At 40.8% G+C, this 15,178-nt stretch overlaps 1 protein-coding gene across 3 annotated transcripts in view; it reads right to left on the bottom strand.

Annotated features, from left to right (window-relative positions):
• Window positions 1–14,936, bottom strand: part of LOC122553522 (mitochondrial basic amino acids transporter) — a 47,524-nt gene extending 32,588 nt beyond the window's left edge. For all 3 annotated transcript variants that reach the window (XM_043697417.1, XM_043697420.1, XM_043697416.1), the window contains exon 1: window positions 14,561–14,936. Coding sequence is in view for 1 of the 3 variants with exons in the window: in XM_043697416.1 (XP_043553351.1) it covers window positions 14,561–14,594 (34 nt within the window). In the remaining 2 variants the exon portion in view is untranslated. The remainder of the gene's footprint in view (window positions 1–14,560) is intronic.
• Window positions 14,937–15,178: the final 242 nt, after the last annotated feature.

Raw genomic sequence — 15,178 nt, 5'->3', positions numbered from 1 at the left:
TGATTTTGATGGTATGATATCCTGATAATTGTCAACTTCCCAGTCATTAGACCTACAGTTCAAATGCAAGTATAATTGCAAATAAATTATGGCACAACAGCAATTAACAACAATACTTAACTGGGTAGGTCAGCTAAAGTTTAAAATAAATAAAACCGCCTCAAACCAATATGTACAAAAATATATCACCTGCAATCCTAAGATTAAACTCTAAACTGGAGACTCAGCACAGACAAACATTGTTTGTCACTAAGCAGAAGAATGTAAGAAACAGAAGCAGAGTCGGCAAGGGGCCAGTGTGGTCTGCTTCGCATAAGCAATAACCAAAATGGCCATACCATTCAGAGTAAAGTAAATTAGACAAACATTTGAAGGAAATGATGAAGCAAACATCTCAAAACACTGCAATATTAGTGATCAGTTCTTAAGACTAAAATTCATCTCAAAAGTTAAAGACGTCACAAAATCTTATGGTGTTAGGTCAGACATGGGCCAGGATACACTCTAATTATGCAGCTGATGAATCAGTGCTCATCTATTGTGAACACAGTTTGGAAGAAGCATTGAGGGTGCTTCAATGTCCAACACCAAGACTGACTCAGTAGCACCATGATTGACAAGGCCCTTAAGAAAAAATCTGCCCCAATCTGGCAGATACTAAGAAAATTCTAACTAAATCAATCTTTCACTGACACATCTGTTCACAACATTGGTTGGAGTCAGTCCTTGTGGAAACAACATTATACCTCAAAAGGAGGCCATCTTCAACTGTACTGCAGCACCACAGTGCTGAATGAGAAAGAACAGATCTTACAGCTCAACATTAGATATCTGGGCATCCATGAGTTGCTGCGGGCAGCATGGTGGCTCAGTGGTTAGCATTGCTGCCTCACAGCTCCAGGGTTTCAGGTTCAATTTCAGCCCCGGGTGACTGTCTGTGTGGAGTTTGCACATTCTCCCCAGGTCTGCGTGGGTTTCCTCCGGGTGCTCTGGTTTCCTCCCACAGTCCAAATATGTGCTGGCCAGGTGAATTGGCCATGCTAAATTGCCCATAAGTCATTAGTCAAGAGGGAAATGGGTCTGGGTAGGTTACTCTTTGGAGGGTCAGTGTGGATCTGTTGGGCCGAAGGGTCTGTTTCCACACTGTAGGGATTCTCATCTAACCTAATTTCCTCTCATAAAACCTCAGTGTGTGGCATGTTCCTTGCTCCAGAAATAAGCAGCCGCCAGGGAATCACTCCTCGCTCAATGGTGAGTACAGGAGAGCATGCCAGGAGTAGCACATGCAAACCCAAAAACTGGCTGCAGGCTCAATGTGCTATCATGAATCTGGAATGTAAAGCTAACCTCATTTGGTGAACATGTCAACTATCTAGTTCACATGTCCTTTAGAGAAGGAAATCTGCCAGTCTTAACTAGTTTGGCCTACCTGCAACTCCTCACCAAAGCTTAGGTGATAATAAAATACACATCCTGATGAAGGGCTTTTGCCCAAAACGTCAATTTTCCTGCTCCTTGAATGCCCCCACGTATCTTTTTTTAGACGCTGGAAAGGTTCGGTGTTGGAGAGGTCTTTACTAAATGGGTTTCAGTATTATATAATGATCCCAAAGCAGTGGTGATCACCAACGGTTTAAGTTTGGATAGCTTTAGCGTTGGCAGGGGCTGTTGCCAGGGATGTCCTCTTTCACCATTACTATTTACGCTAGTGATTTAACCACTAGCGGAGGCTATACGAACTGACCCTAAGATAACGGCTCCGAGGGTTGGATTGAGCAAGCACAAAATTCCTCTCGACACGGATGATGTCCTCCTTTTCTTAAGTGATCCTTTGACATCCGTGCCCCGCTTAATTCAAGTGGTCAATCTATTCGGTATGTCCTCAGGTTACAAAATCAATTTTATGAAATCGGAGGCCATGCCATTGGGAGGCTTTGCCAGTATATCCAATTTACTGGACGGATCTTGCTTTCCCTTTCATTGGTCACTAGAAGGTTTTCTGTACTTAGGTATTTTTATCACTCCAGTATTTGGTCAGCTATATAAAGCCAATTATGTACACTTAGAGAAAATAAGGTAGGACCTTCAACGCTGGGGAGATCTCCCAATATCCTGGCTAGGCAATTAAGATGAATATTCTACCTCATCTTCTATACCCTATGAGAATGCTCCCCTTGATGTTGCCGGGACAGGCTGGCTCGGCTCCTTATCAAATTAGAAAAGCGCAGCTCCCACAAGCAAGGGGAGGACTGAACTTTCCAGGTTTCAGGAGGTACCAAATGAGCTTCTTATTATCTAATGTAGCTGTTTGTGACCCACAAAAGAGACCCAATCAATCTGGTTAGATATTGAGACTTCCCAAGCAAAACATCCCCGCATCAATCTATTATTTATAGACAAGATGAGAGTGTTTATGGCCTTTTGTAAAAACCCTATTGTACTAAAAACAATTAAAGCCTGGAAAACAATGTGACAAGATGAGGGTAAACTTCAAAAAACCTCCCCTTATACGCCCATAGTGAGAGCATCGGGATTTCAACGAGGTAAAAACAATGACTGCAAGTGCTGGAAACCAGATTCTGGATTAGTGGTGCTGGAAGAGCACAGCAGTTCAGGCAGCATCCAAGGAGCTTCGAAATCGATGTTTCGGGCAAAAGCCCTTCATCAGGAATAAAGGCAGTGAGCCTGAAGGGTGGAGAGATAAGTTAGAGGAGGGTGGGGGTGGGGAGAAAGTAGCATAGAGTGCTACCATCTCTGACACCTCCGTCCCCTTCCTGGACCTCTCCATCTCCATTAATGACGACCGACTTGACACTGACATTTTTTACAAACCCACCAACTCCCACAGCTACCTGGATTACACCTCTTCCCACCCTACCTCTTGCAAAAATACGGGTTCTATTATGACTTGATGTAAATCTATTTTGAGCATGTATCTAGTTATTTAATCACTTTGATGTTTACTGTTAGTAATGTATGATATCCTATTTTATGTTTTGGTTGTTTGTAGAATAGGTTAGTAGTTAGTTGGGTTTATTTATTTATTTAATTTTGTATTGGTGTTATTATATTGTAAGGTGGAATACACTAGTTTGTATTATTTTTGTAATTTTGTAAAAAAATCTTAAATTTTCTTTTATTCAATAAAAACACCTATTTAAAAAATCTGCAAAATATTTTAATTTCATCCCTTGTCTAGTTTGTCCATTTAAAATCTCAAGTTCATGTGTTTTTTAATCACCTAAGCTTTGGTGAGGAGTTGCAGGTAGAGAATGCTTCTAGTACAAATTTAAAAGGGTGTACCAGGGGACAATAAAGATTCAAAATCCCGCATTCCTCTCTGTACATTAGGGCTTTGATCAATATATACCGTCCAGACTCATCTTTTATCTGGCTTAACATTTGGAAAGAAAGATTCTTCCGAATAAGAATGGCTACTCCCCTACTTGTTGAGCTGAAAGATGAAAAGAATGCCTGACCAAACTCACCCTGTTGTAGCTTTGAGTGTTCCTTATCAAGTAAATGTGTCTCCTGTAAGAGAGCTACGTCAACCCTTTTTTTTTAAAGACATGATAATATCTTTTTCCCTTCTGATTGGCGAATGGCTCCCCTTGACATTCCAGGTGTATCACCTAAGCGAATGGCCAGCCATGATCGTCCAGACAGGCCAGAGACCCCCCCAGGAGGAAGAACCCCGCCCAAAAGACATTGAATAAAGACCATAGAAAGTTTACATATAAAAAAACTCTTTAAAACATTTTAATCAACACAATTAAGAACTACTCCTAAGTAAAAATAACACAAAGCATCTTTGAAATGGAGACTTTCCTCCTTGCTCCTGGGGGCATTACACCTGCCAATAACACCGCCATAATCTCTCCCAGCTTGGGCCCTGCCCTCGGCTTAAGCATTACAAAATGGAGTAAATAAATTCAAGTGTCTTATAAAACAGGAGTTAAAGTGAGTGACCTACCCCTCCCCCTACACTAACACCTGGATACATTTAATAAAACAATGCAGAATAAAAATATATAAAGTTACAAAATTGCAATCCCAGCAAGTATTAGGCAACTAAATAAGAAAAAAGAAAACCCCACTCTAGAAAAAACCTCCCCCACAAATCAAATAAGCCGCACGAGCTATAAAAAGAACAAGCCCCACCTCCCCCCCGGGAAAGCTGAGTAAAAATGAGATGGAGAAAGAAAGAAGGGTAAACAAAGGGGGGGGTGGGGCGGGGTGTGAAATAAAGTAATTATCCATACAGTTCAAGTCCCGCAGTCTTACTTCTTCCGGTGATCCAAAGTTATATACAGATCCTCCATGGCTGAAATGCAGCGTTGCCAGATATCGCATGGAGTATTGAATATTTAAGTCTCTCAAACGCTTCTTCGCCTCGTCGAATGCCCTCCTCTTGCGGACCACGACTGGAGAGAAGTCCTGAAATAGCATTATCTTGGAGCCCTTGTACATCATGGCCTGGGGATCCTTCCCCAGAACTCTGGAGGCCTCTAGGAGCATTTGTTTTTCCTTATTTCATTGAAGTCGGACTAGAACCGGGTGGTCCAACCTGGGTCTGTGCACAGCAAGTCGCTGGGCCCGCTCCACCCGCAACCGGCCCAGCTCAGACTCCAATTTCAATAATTGTGGGAGCCATTGCTCCAAGAAATCACAAGCTGGCCTTTCTCCTCCTGTTTGGGAAGGCCCAGCAACCAAATATTTTTCCCAATGCCTTGATTTTAGAGGTCGTCGATGTGCTCCTCCAGGGTCCAGACTCGCCAGTTCAGAGCCCAGACATGACCCATGGATGACTCAACAGCAGTCCGAGGCCACGGTCTGTTGCTTCGCCCCTCCGACGTGCTGCTCGAGTTTTTCGATAGACTTCCACATGGACCAGGCCTCAATGGACGTGTCAATCTTCTCCTTGAGTTTGACGATGTCAGAGATCAGGATCGCCTCTACAGGTAATTCCCCTGAGGCGGCCGTAGACATCCCTGCTGCTGTGGGACGGGTCTCTGCTGCTGTGGGAGGGGGTGGGGGAGGGGTCCCTGCCTGTTGCGAGCTGCGGGAGTTCTTGCCTTTAGTCATTTTTTAAAAAGCACCAAATGGTGAAAGTTTGATGTAAAATGACTCAGTGCTGGGGCAAAAGCTATCCTGAATGATTTAAAAGGAGAGATGAAGGTGGGCACCCCACCTTGCCAGAGTCTTAGGCAGAGCACTGCAGACTCAGGCTTGCTGGGTCGCCGCCATCTTGGATCTCTATTTTGCAGATTTGAATAAAACACCCAGTGTTTATTTTATTTAACCCAGTGAGCGTTTAGAATAAAAAAAAGTTAAAAATAAAAAGTTCCAGTGCGTTTATACAGGCAATTTGGGCAAAAACTGCTCAGTTACCTATTAATCTAAATTTAACAATCAATGTTATTCTCACACTTATTGCAAATTGGATAGGTTTTAAATTGTCTGCTACAGACCAATACCTGCTGCATCAGTCAGGTTACTGTTCTAATGGATTATTTTTCATTTGAAATAAATTGCACATACAACTGTAGTTGTGGATAGTGCTGAAGGATGTTGCAGGTTACAGAGGGACATAGATAAGCTACAGAGCTGGGCTAAGAGGTGGCAAATGGAGTTTGAAGTGGAAAAGTGTGAGGTGGTTCCCTTTGGAAGGAGTAACAGGGACACAGTAATGGGCTAATGGTAAGATTCTTGGTAGTGTAAATGAGCAGAGAGATTTCAGTGTCCATGTATGTAGATTCTTGAAAGTTGCCACCCAGGTTGATAGGGTTGTTAAGAACATATACGGTTTGTTAGCTTTTATTGGCAGAGGGATTAAGTTTTGGAGCCATGAGGTCATGGTGCAGCTGTCCAAAACTTTGGTGCGGCTGCACTTGGGAGTACTGCGTACAGTTCTGGTCACCGCATTATAACAAGGAAATGGAAGCTTTGGAAAGGGTTCAGAGGAGATTTACTAACATATTCCTGGTAGGGAGGGGAGGTCTTATGAGGAATGGCTGGAGGACTGGAGGCTGTTTTCATCGAGTAATAGAGATGTACAGCATGGAAACAGACCCTTCTGTCCAACCTGTCCATGCCGACCAAATATCCCAACCCAATCTAGTCCCACCTGCCAGCACCCAGCCCACATTCCCCTCACCCTAAATCTATGCCCTCTAGTTCTGGACTCCCCGACCCCAGGGAAAAGACTTTGCCTATTTATCCTATCCATGCCCCACAATTTTGCAAACCTCTATAAGGTCACCCCTCCGCCTCTGATGCTCCAGGGAAAACAGCTTCAGCCTGTTCAGCCTCTCCCTATAGATCAAATCCTCCAACCCTGGCAACATCCTTGTAAATCTTTCCTGAACCCTATCAAGTTTAACAACATCTTTCCAATAGGAAGGAGACCAGAACTGCACACAATATTCCAACAGCGGCCTAACCAATGACCTGTACAGCCGCAACATGACCTCCCAAATCCTGTACTCAATACTCTGACCAATAAAAGAGAAGGAGGTTGATAGGTGACTTAATTGAGACATACAAGATAATCAGAGGGTTAGATACGGTGGACAATGAGAGGCTTTTTTCTCGGATGGTGATGGCTAGCACGAGGGGATATAGCTTTAAATGGAGGGGTGATGGATATAGGACAGATGTCAGAGGTAGTTTCTTTACTCAGGATAGTAGGGGCATGGAATACCCTGCCTGCAAAAGTAGTAGACTTGCCAAATTTAAAGGACATTCAAATGGTCGTTGGTTAGACATATCAACGAGAATGGAATAGTGTAGGTTAGATGGACTGCAGATTGGTTCCACAGGTCGGCGCAACATCAAGGGCCAAAGCACCTGCACTGTGCTGTAATGTTCCATGTACATTATTTATGGAAGATATGACTTAAAGGACAATGCTAATTGCAATCACAAGAACAGTGAAAATTATCTGAATTATTAACCAAATTGAAATGTGTTCATTTTGAACAATCTGTCAGGGGGAATAAAAAATCAGATCTTGAACATGTTACATTTCCTCTACCCAACGTTAAATTGAAGGCATGATCATGGAGCTGTTCTGAGTACACTGAAAATATCATACAGATACACAAGAATAATTTTATTTCACCTTTCATTCAGTCACTTATGATTAGCAATGCACAGTACTACTCCTACAATATGTACGCTGAAGATTTTACTAAAGTTAATTTTGCACTGTGGCCTAACTTACCCAGCTATTTTGGCAGCTGTTTGGTGACTGCTACATGGAAATGATTTCCAGATGAGATGGCACTTTGTGATGATGATATGTCATCATCTGTCTTCTTACAACTAAATACGATGCAGAGTTTGTAAACAATCTTGTCGACTCCCGAAATAAACTGCACATCTAAAAACTGATCTGCAGCTGCAGACTTCCACAGGTAACGGATTGAATTACTTTCTTTTATTATTTACTTGAAAGCTAACCGTAACATGAACTCAGAAGCTTTCTTAATTAGTGAAGCCAGTAACATTCAGTTTGATTAGTATCTCCACCACCTTTGTCATTCTTTTTACAGCAGTTTTCCACTAACCACATTTTTAAAAGATTGCTCAAACAAGATGTTGAAATTGACTAAACATTGCTTCATGTCTGTGAGTTAAAGAAATTGAGATTGCATTTCCAGCAATGCAGTACTATCATTCAGATGAAATGATGAACCATAGTACCACTCAAGTGGATGCAAAAGATCCTACTTTAAATAGGAGCAGATGAGTTGTCTCCAAGAACCTGACCCAACATCTATCCCTCCAATCAGAGGAACATTCTAGTCATTATCACATTGTTACCTGACAGAGTTTACTGTACAAAAATCAGCTTCCACATTTTGTTTACTACAATAGTAATGGCACTTCATCCAACTATTGTACTAAGTTTTCAGATGTGCAGTGGATGTGAAAGGCACTACTTTTTGAACACACAGATACACCTCATAGCAAGGTTTTGTTTTCCTTTATTCTTCCATAGAAAATATACATTCCTGACCACATTGCTGCAGCTCTGGTAGCTCATTTATACCAGACCAGTTAAAGGTGGCAGAGTTCATTCTCAAAAAGGACATTACTGAATCAGATGGGATTTTGCAATAATTAACAATGATTTCATGGTGCTCTTTAATTAAGACTAGTTTTTATTTCCAGATTTATTTACTGAAGATAACTTTGACCAGTTACTATGATGATTTATGAATCAACATCCTGACTGCATTAGCCTCAGTATCTAGATTACTGGCCTAGTGACTACCACCTCCCTTAAGGCATAACTTTTTCAAGTTTTTTTTAAAATAGTAAGACTGAACACAAAAGTGAAAATTTTCATCATTTCACTGAATGATGATGAATGGTTGTTCATGGCTCACACTTTGGGAGATCTCAACAGCACAACCTCAAAAAGCAGCACTGACAGCACTGGCTGGATTTCTGCATTATATGCATGTGCAGTTTTATAAAATTATTATACCTATTTTATTCAGTAACAATGATAAAGGAGGGCACCATTATCAAGATCAGAAATCCATACTCAACCATACTCTCTGGCACTGCATTATTCCTTCAGTACTGCAGGGTCAGGCTTGATTTCTTGTACTCAAATTCTGGAGTGGGGTTGAAACCCTTTGACTCAATAGTGATTATGCAACAAACGTATCCACTATTCTATCCTTTGGTGAGGCTGCTCAATAGCTGCTCCATTGTTAACAAAATAATTTAATCATTTATTTTACAGATCTTTTTGTTGTGGGACCTTGCTACCTGAAAATTACCTCTTATGTTCAGCCAAATAATAGACATGTACTGCAAGTAGTATTAATTGGAAGAATGTAAAAGAATTTGGGCCATCCTGAAAATTGTGATAAGCCACAGTAGAATTGCAGTGTTCTTCCTTTATGTTGAAATGCTTTAAGAGATTAACAATGTAAATAAAAGAAGTTTGTAGTGTACCAGTACAGAACATGTTGGTTGACACTTGTTCAATCAATCAATTCCCAGAGGCTCTGACTGCAACTGTTTCCAAATGGAGGTATCAGTAATACTAAACAGCAAATCCTTAAAAATAAAATTAAAGTTACTGAATATGAACAAATTAATGAAGCACAGTGATCTCTCAGAAAAAAAAAGTTATCAGCTCAGCTATCACTATTTCATTTGTAGTGTCTATTCTGGATAATTTAGACTATTTTTATTCATGCAAGTTTTGTTATTTGGGGAATGCTTATTGTTTAGTATGGTCCTGCTCATAAGAATCAAAAGACAGCTGAAAATGTTTGTTGAGTTCAACAAAAATAGCTAACCATGTTAATTCCTGAATTTATTTCAGAGATTAAAAAAAAATTGGCTGGATATATTCTATCAAACTTATTTAAAATTCATTTGTGCGATGTCGGTGTCACTAGGCAGACCGGTATTTATTGCCCATCCCTAATTGTCCAGAGGGTAATTAAGAGCATTGCTGTGGGTCTGAAATCACATGTAGGCCACATCATTTGATTTGATTTAATTGTATTCAAGTATAACAAGACAGGAGTACAGTGAAAAATGTATAATGTTGCCACACAAGTCATCAAAGTACAGATACTCAAGAACAAGGTACAAAGAACAAAGTTAGAAGTTAAACATTGCAGTAATTATTGTATAGCACGAAACATACAAAATAAGGTTAAAAGTTTCACATTGCAGACCTTTTTAGTTTTAAGTAGAAGATAAAGATATAAAACTGACAGTTCAAAGATTACAGTCTTTACATGTTTAGCCCCAGTGGGACTGCGCTTCGAGGAAACATCTTGAGACTAGAAGATCATGCAGAGGCCACACTGGACCGAGAGACCACCATATACCACTGAAAGACCACCATGCTGGGCAGAAAGTTCGCCATGCCAGTTTGGGAGGCAACCACAAAGGTAGGAGGCTGCTATGGCAGGTCAGCACAGAGTCCAAAGGTGGCTGGGAGTTGGAGAAGGCCAGGCAAAGAGGGATTTAAAAAAACAGAAAAGAGAAAAAAAAAGGAAAATAGAGCAGATGAGCTCCATCTGAGGCATCCTACTCCTCTGCTACCTTGGTAAGGATAGCAGATTTTGTTTGCTGAAAGGACATTAGTGAACCAGATGTTTTTTCCTAACAATCAGCAATGGCTTCACGGTCATTATTAGGCTCTTATTCCAGCTTATTACTGAATTCAAATCCCATTATCTGCCATGGTGGGACTCAAACCCTGGTCCCAAGCAGTTTAGCTGGGTCTCTGGATTAACAGTGCAGCAATAATAATACTAAGCCATTACCTATCATTGGGTTAACAATATCCAAATGAATTCCTAAAATTAATGTTATTTTGAAACAAAAATTCAAATAAAGTTAAATCACATGGAATCCAGGGAGATCTAGCTATTTGGATACAAAATTAGCTCAAAACGAGGAGACAGAGTGGTAGGAGACAGTTGCTTTTCAGACTGTTACGTGCAGACTGCCACAAGGATTGGTGCTGGGCCCAATGCTTTTATTCATTTATATAAATGATTTGAATGTGAATATAGGAGGCATGGTTATTAAGTTTGCAGATGACACCAAAATTGATGGTGCAGTGGACAGCAAAGAAGGTTTTTTTCAGAGTACAACTGATCAGGTGGGCAAATGGTCTGAGGAGTGACAGATAGTGTTTACTTTTGGTTACCTGGCTATAGGAAGGACGTTATTAAACTGGAAAGAGTGCAGAAGAAATTTATATGGATGTTGCCAGGACTGAAGGGTTTGAGTTATAAGGAGAGGTTGGACAAGCTATGACTTTTTTTCTTTAGAGCACAGGAGACGGAGGGGGGATTGTATAGAAGTGTATAAGATCATGAGAGGCATGGACAGGGTGAATGCATTCAGTCTTTTTCCCTGGGGTTGGGGAACCGAAGACCAGAGGGCATCAGTTTAAGGTTAGAAGGGAAAGAAAAAGGAACCTGTGGGACAGCATTTTTTTTACACAGAGGGCGGGATGCATATGGAATGAGCTGCCAGCAGAAGTGGTTACATTAACATAATTTAAAAGAAATTTGGCCATGCTAAATTGCCCATCGTGTTCAGGGATGTGTAGGTTAGGTGCATTAGTTAAGGGTAAATGTTGAGTAATAGGGTAGGGGAATGGGGCTGGATGGGTTTCTCTTCAGAGGGTCAGTGTGGGGGCAAATGGCCTGTTTCCACACTGTTGGGATTCTATGATTCTATAAATGTGAGGTGTTGGATTTTAAAAAGGCAAATCAGGACAGGACTTACACACTTAATGGTAAGATTCTGGGCAGTACTGCCAAACATAAAGGGTATGTTCATTGTTCCTTCGAAGTGGACAGGATAGTGAAGAATGTGCTTGATATGCTTGTTTTTACTCGTTAGTGCATTGAATAAAGGAATTGGGAGGTAATGTTGTGGCTGTCCAGGATATTGATTAAACCACTTTTAGAATATTGTATTCAATGCTGGTCTGCCTGCTGTAGGCAAGATGTTGTGACAATTGAAACAGTTCAGAAAAGATTTACAAGGATGCTGCCATGGTTAGAAGGTTTGAACCATAGAGAGGCTGAATAGGTTGGGGCTATTTTCCCTGGAGCGTCGGAGGCTGAGGAGTGACCTTGTAAAAGGTTCATAAAATCATGAAGAGCATGGACAGGGTGAATAGCCAAGATATTTTCCCCAGGGTGGGGAAGTCCAAAATTAGGGGCACAAGTTTAAGGTGAGAGGGGAAGGATTTAAAAGGGATTCAAGGGGTAACTTTTTCATGCAGAAGGTCATATGTGTATCGAATGAGCTGCCAGAGGTGGTGATGGAGTTTGGTACAATTATAACATTTAAAAGGCATCTGGATGGGTTCACGAATAGGAAGGATTTGGAGTGACATCAATCAAGTGCTGGCAAATGGAACTAGATTAATTTAGGAAATCTGGTCAACATGGGCGAGTTGGACTGAAGGGTCTGTTTCCGCGCTGTATACCTCTATGACCCTAAATAAATAAAACAATTCACAATATTCCAAAATGCAAAGTTTGTTCATTATAAATTATATAGTTTCTACTACAACTTGTCAATAACTAGCAAGGGAAATGGAAAGCAAAGATAAGAGAAGCTCCTAAGTCAAATGGTATGTTATCAGTATTAAAAAAAAGGGGCATCCTGAGGAAATGGCATAATCAACATAAAATGATTGTGAAATGCCATGTATTTCTTTTCCTGGGATGGTATCAGATTTTGTCAGCACTGGCAAAGTAGTAGGTAAGTTTACAATTCCCTCTGTAGCTTTTTACATGTAATGGAAACCCTGATGAACACGATTTGTAACTGAAAATTAAAATATATTTGCATCTCTTATTGATATCAAATTAACATTAACTTTTATTAAGTCTCTGAACTCTTAATCACTACTTTAAATTATTAAAGCTAAACTGAGAAAGTGCTTTGACATTACACTATAACATTTACAAAATAGTGAATACCCTGACACATTGCAATAATTAATAGTCAGAGTAGCTGGGCAGCACAGTGGCTCAGTGGTTAGCACTGCTGCCTCACAGCACTAGGGACCCGGGTTCAACTCCCGCCTTGGGCAACTGTCTGTGTGGAGTTTGCGTATTCTCCCAGTGTCTGAGTGGGTTTCCTCCCACAGTCCAAAAATGTGCAGGTTAGGCGAATTGGCCATGCTAAATTGTCCATAGTGTGAGGTGAAGGGGTAAATGTAAGGAAATGGGGCTGGATGGGTTGCCCTTCAGAGGGTTGGTGTGGACTTGTTGGGCCGAAGGGCCTGTTCTACACTAAGTAATCTAGCTAATTTAAAGTCTGGCGTGACAGTGAAACTTCTTAAAAAGTGCAAAACTGAAATACTGTGTTCTTTACATGAAAATGCATTACACAGCTCATAGGACTCTGTACTGAACTGTTGTAACATACTTTAGAATTCAGATAGTTTTACATAGAAGCATATTGTAGAATGATATTATTCAGTTTGTGATGTCAACTAAATTGGATTGAAAAGTTTTACAAATATTGCATTATATCTCAAACTGTGTTTGCAGTTTTGTAGTCAATGATTGAAGATGACAGCCTCATTAAGTGGAATGCTCTCAGCATCCTGCACTGTTGCATCTATGTAAAAGTTTAATCAGCAAAACAACTGTAAAACCAGCCTTATTCAAACCACAAACTCTTTCTCCAAAACTTTAACTTTTGGAAAATACAAATCTGAATACTTTGAAGCCGACAGGACATATAGATAAAGTAGAAACTTACCCCGAGTGAAAACTGTGTAGCCACTGAGAGTTTGCTCTTAAGGTTTGACATTAGTTTATGATTTCCTCTTCCCCCTTCCCCCACCCCCGCAAACATGGGTAAATATAGTTGTGCATAAGAAGTAAGTGACTTTAATGTGTTTACTGGAAAAAGTCAAACTCCAATGTTTGTTTGTTTCTTCATATGCTACTGTACAGAAGCATACTGCTTTAGTGACTATGTATCTAAAAATATTTTATGAATAGAGTATATTTTTGAACTTTAAGAAATCAGTTATGACCTTTATTTGGTAACTTCACAAAAACTCCATCCTTAATTAGTTTTGTTTCCCCATACTCCTGCCCACCTTTATAACATTGTTCAATAAGGTGACTCCAGATTTAACCACCATGTTTCCAATCCCGTTCTTTAAGTCAATTCTTGATTTACACTGAGAATTTGAACTTCAAACATGCATATCTGATTTCAATATATTACTGATCTGATAACAAGGCTAATGGAGTAAATAGTTTTCAGAGAGTGATCACTGAACAAATGGTAATTTTTGAACTTTAATTAAATATCAGCAAAAGAACGCAATGAACTCGATTGACTGACGCTGTGTACAATCAGCGATTACGAAAAGATTCACAATAAGGATGTGACCTAAAACAAACCATATCCGCTTTTGCTCAGGAATCTAGAGTTCGATGAAAATATGGAAAGATTAAGAAAAATGTTTTACTCAATGTGTTTTTTTAAAAAAAACCTTATTGCAAGAAACACTTGATCAACAGCTTGTTGCCAGGAATATATCAGCTAACGCTGTGGATTTTCACGTGTAGCAATGCTATTAATAGCGTCTGGGATGATCAACGCAGACAACTGGGTTTTTTCCAGTTCCATAGCAGGAGAGGAAAGGGAAATTTAGTTCAAGTCGTCCCTGCCAATTGCCAGGAAGAGACCGAGGGAGGGATGTACACGGTCCCTCAGCCCTTCAGCGCTGGTTTCTAATCTCCTTTGCCCTGCCCTGACCTTGAGCTGGCGCTGAGCAGAGACGGAGTGTTCGAGCCCCCTTTACCGTCACACGGAGGCGAGCGGAGCCCGGAGCCGACAGTGCCCCACCGATTTGCTTTAAAACAGATCGCTCTCCAGATACAGTACGTGGCACCCACAGGTTTATTATCTTCCCAGCGAGGCACACAGCGACCTGGCCGATCATCTCAGAATAAAACCCGATCGTCTGCCTACACAGTCTTTTTCTTCCCCCTCTCTGTTGATAAAAAATGCTCACCTCCCAGACATCCTGCAACGAAATCCAATGCCATTTCTCCTCCTAACACTCAATGAAAGGATGGCTGTCTTGTTGATCGAGCTGCTCACCGTGGCCGGGCCTTTTCTGTTCGGCTGTTGACTGCTTTAACACTTTATACAGTCAGCGGAATATTTACGGAGCTGCAATTCATCAATTAATTACGTTCTGGTACTCAATAGAGGTTTCTGCTTTTACTTCTAAAAGATCAACTTAACATACGTCTTTTATTTTACCGAACAACTGTTCCAAACCCTCTCTCCCTCATTTGCACTCCAGCTTTTCTATTTCGAAACCTTCTGAAGGTGGTTTATAACCTTTTTTAGCACAAGTTCCATCCAATCAACACAGCCACAAGTAAACACACCCCATCCGTCGGCCCACCCCTTCCTTTCATTGGATGTTTCCAATGCGGAATCAATGGACCAAACAGCTCTGTCCGCACTGTCAGGGTTCTATGAGATCCCCCTCATCCTTCTAAGTTCCATCGAGACCTCATCCACTCCTCTTATCTTCACCATCATTCGTGTAAACCTCCTCTGAATGGTCTCCAATGTGAGCACATTCTTCCTTAAAGGACCCGAGACTGCTCACAATATT

Source organism: Chiloscyllium plagiosum, chromosome 10 (assembly GCF_004010195.1).
Source record: "Chiloscyllium plagiosum isolate BGI_BamShark_2017 chromosome 10, ASM401019v2, whole genome shotgun sequence".
NCBI lineage: Eukaryota > Metazoa > Chordata > Chondrichthyes > Orectolobiformes > Hemiscylliidae > Chiloscyllium > Chiloscyllium plagiosum.
This window is presented reverse-complemented; position numbering and strand designations above follow the sequence as displayed.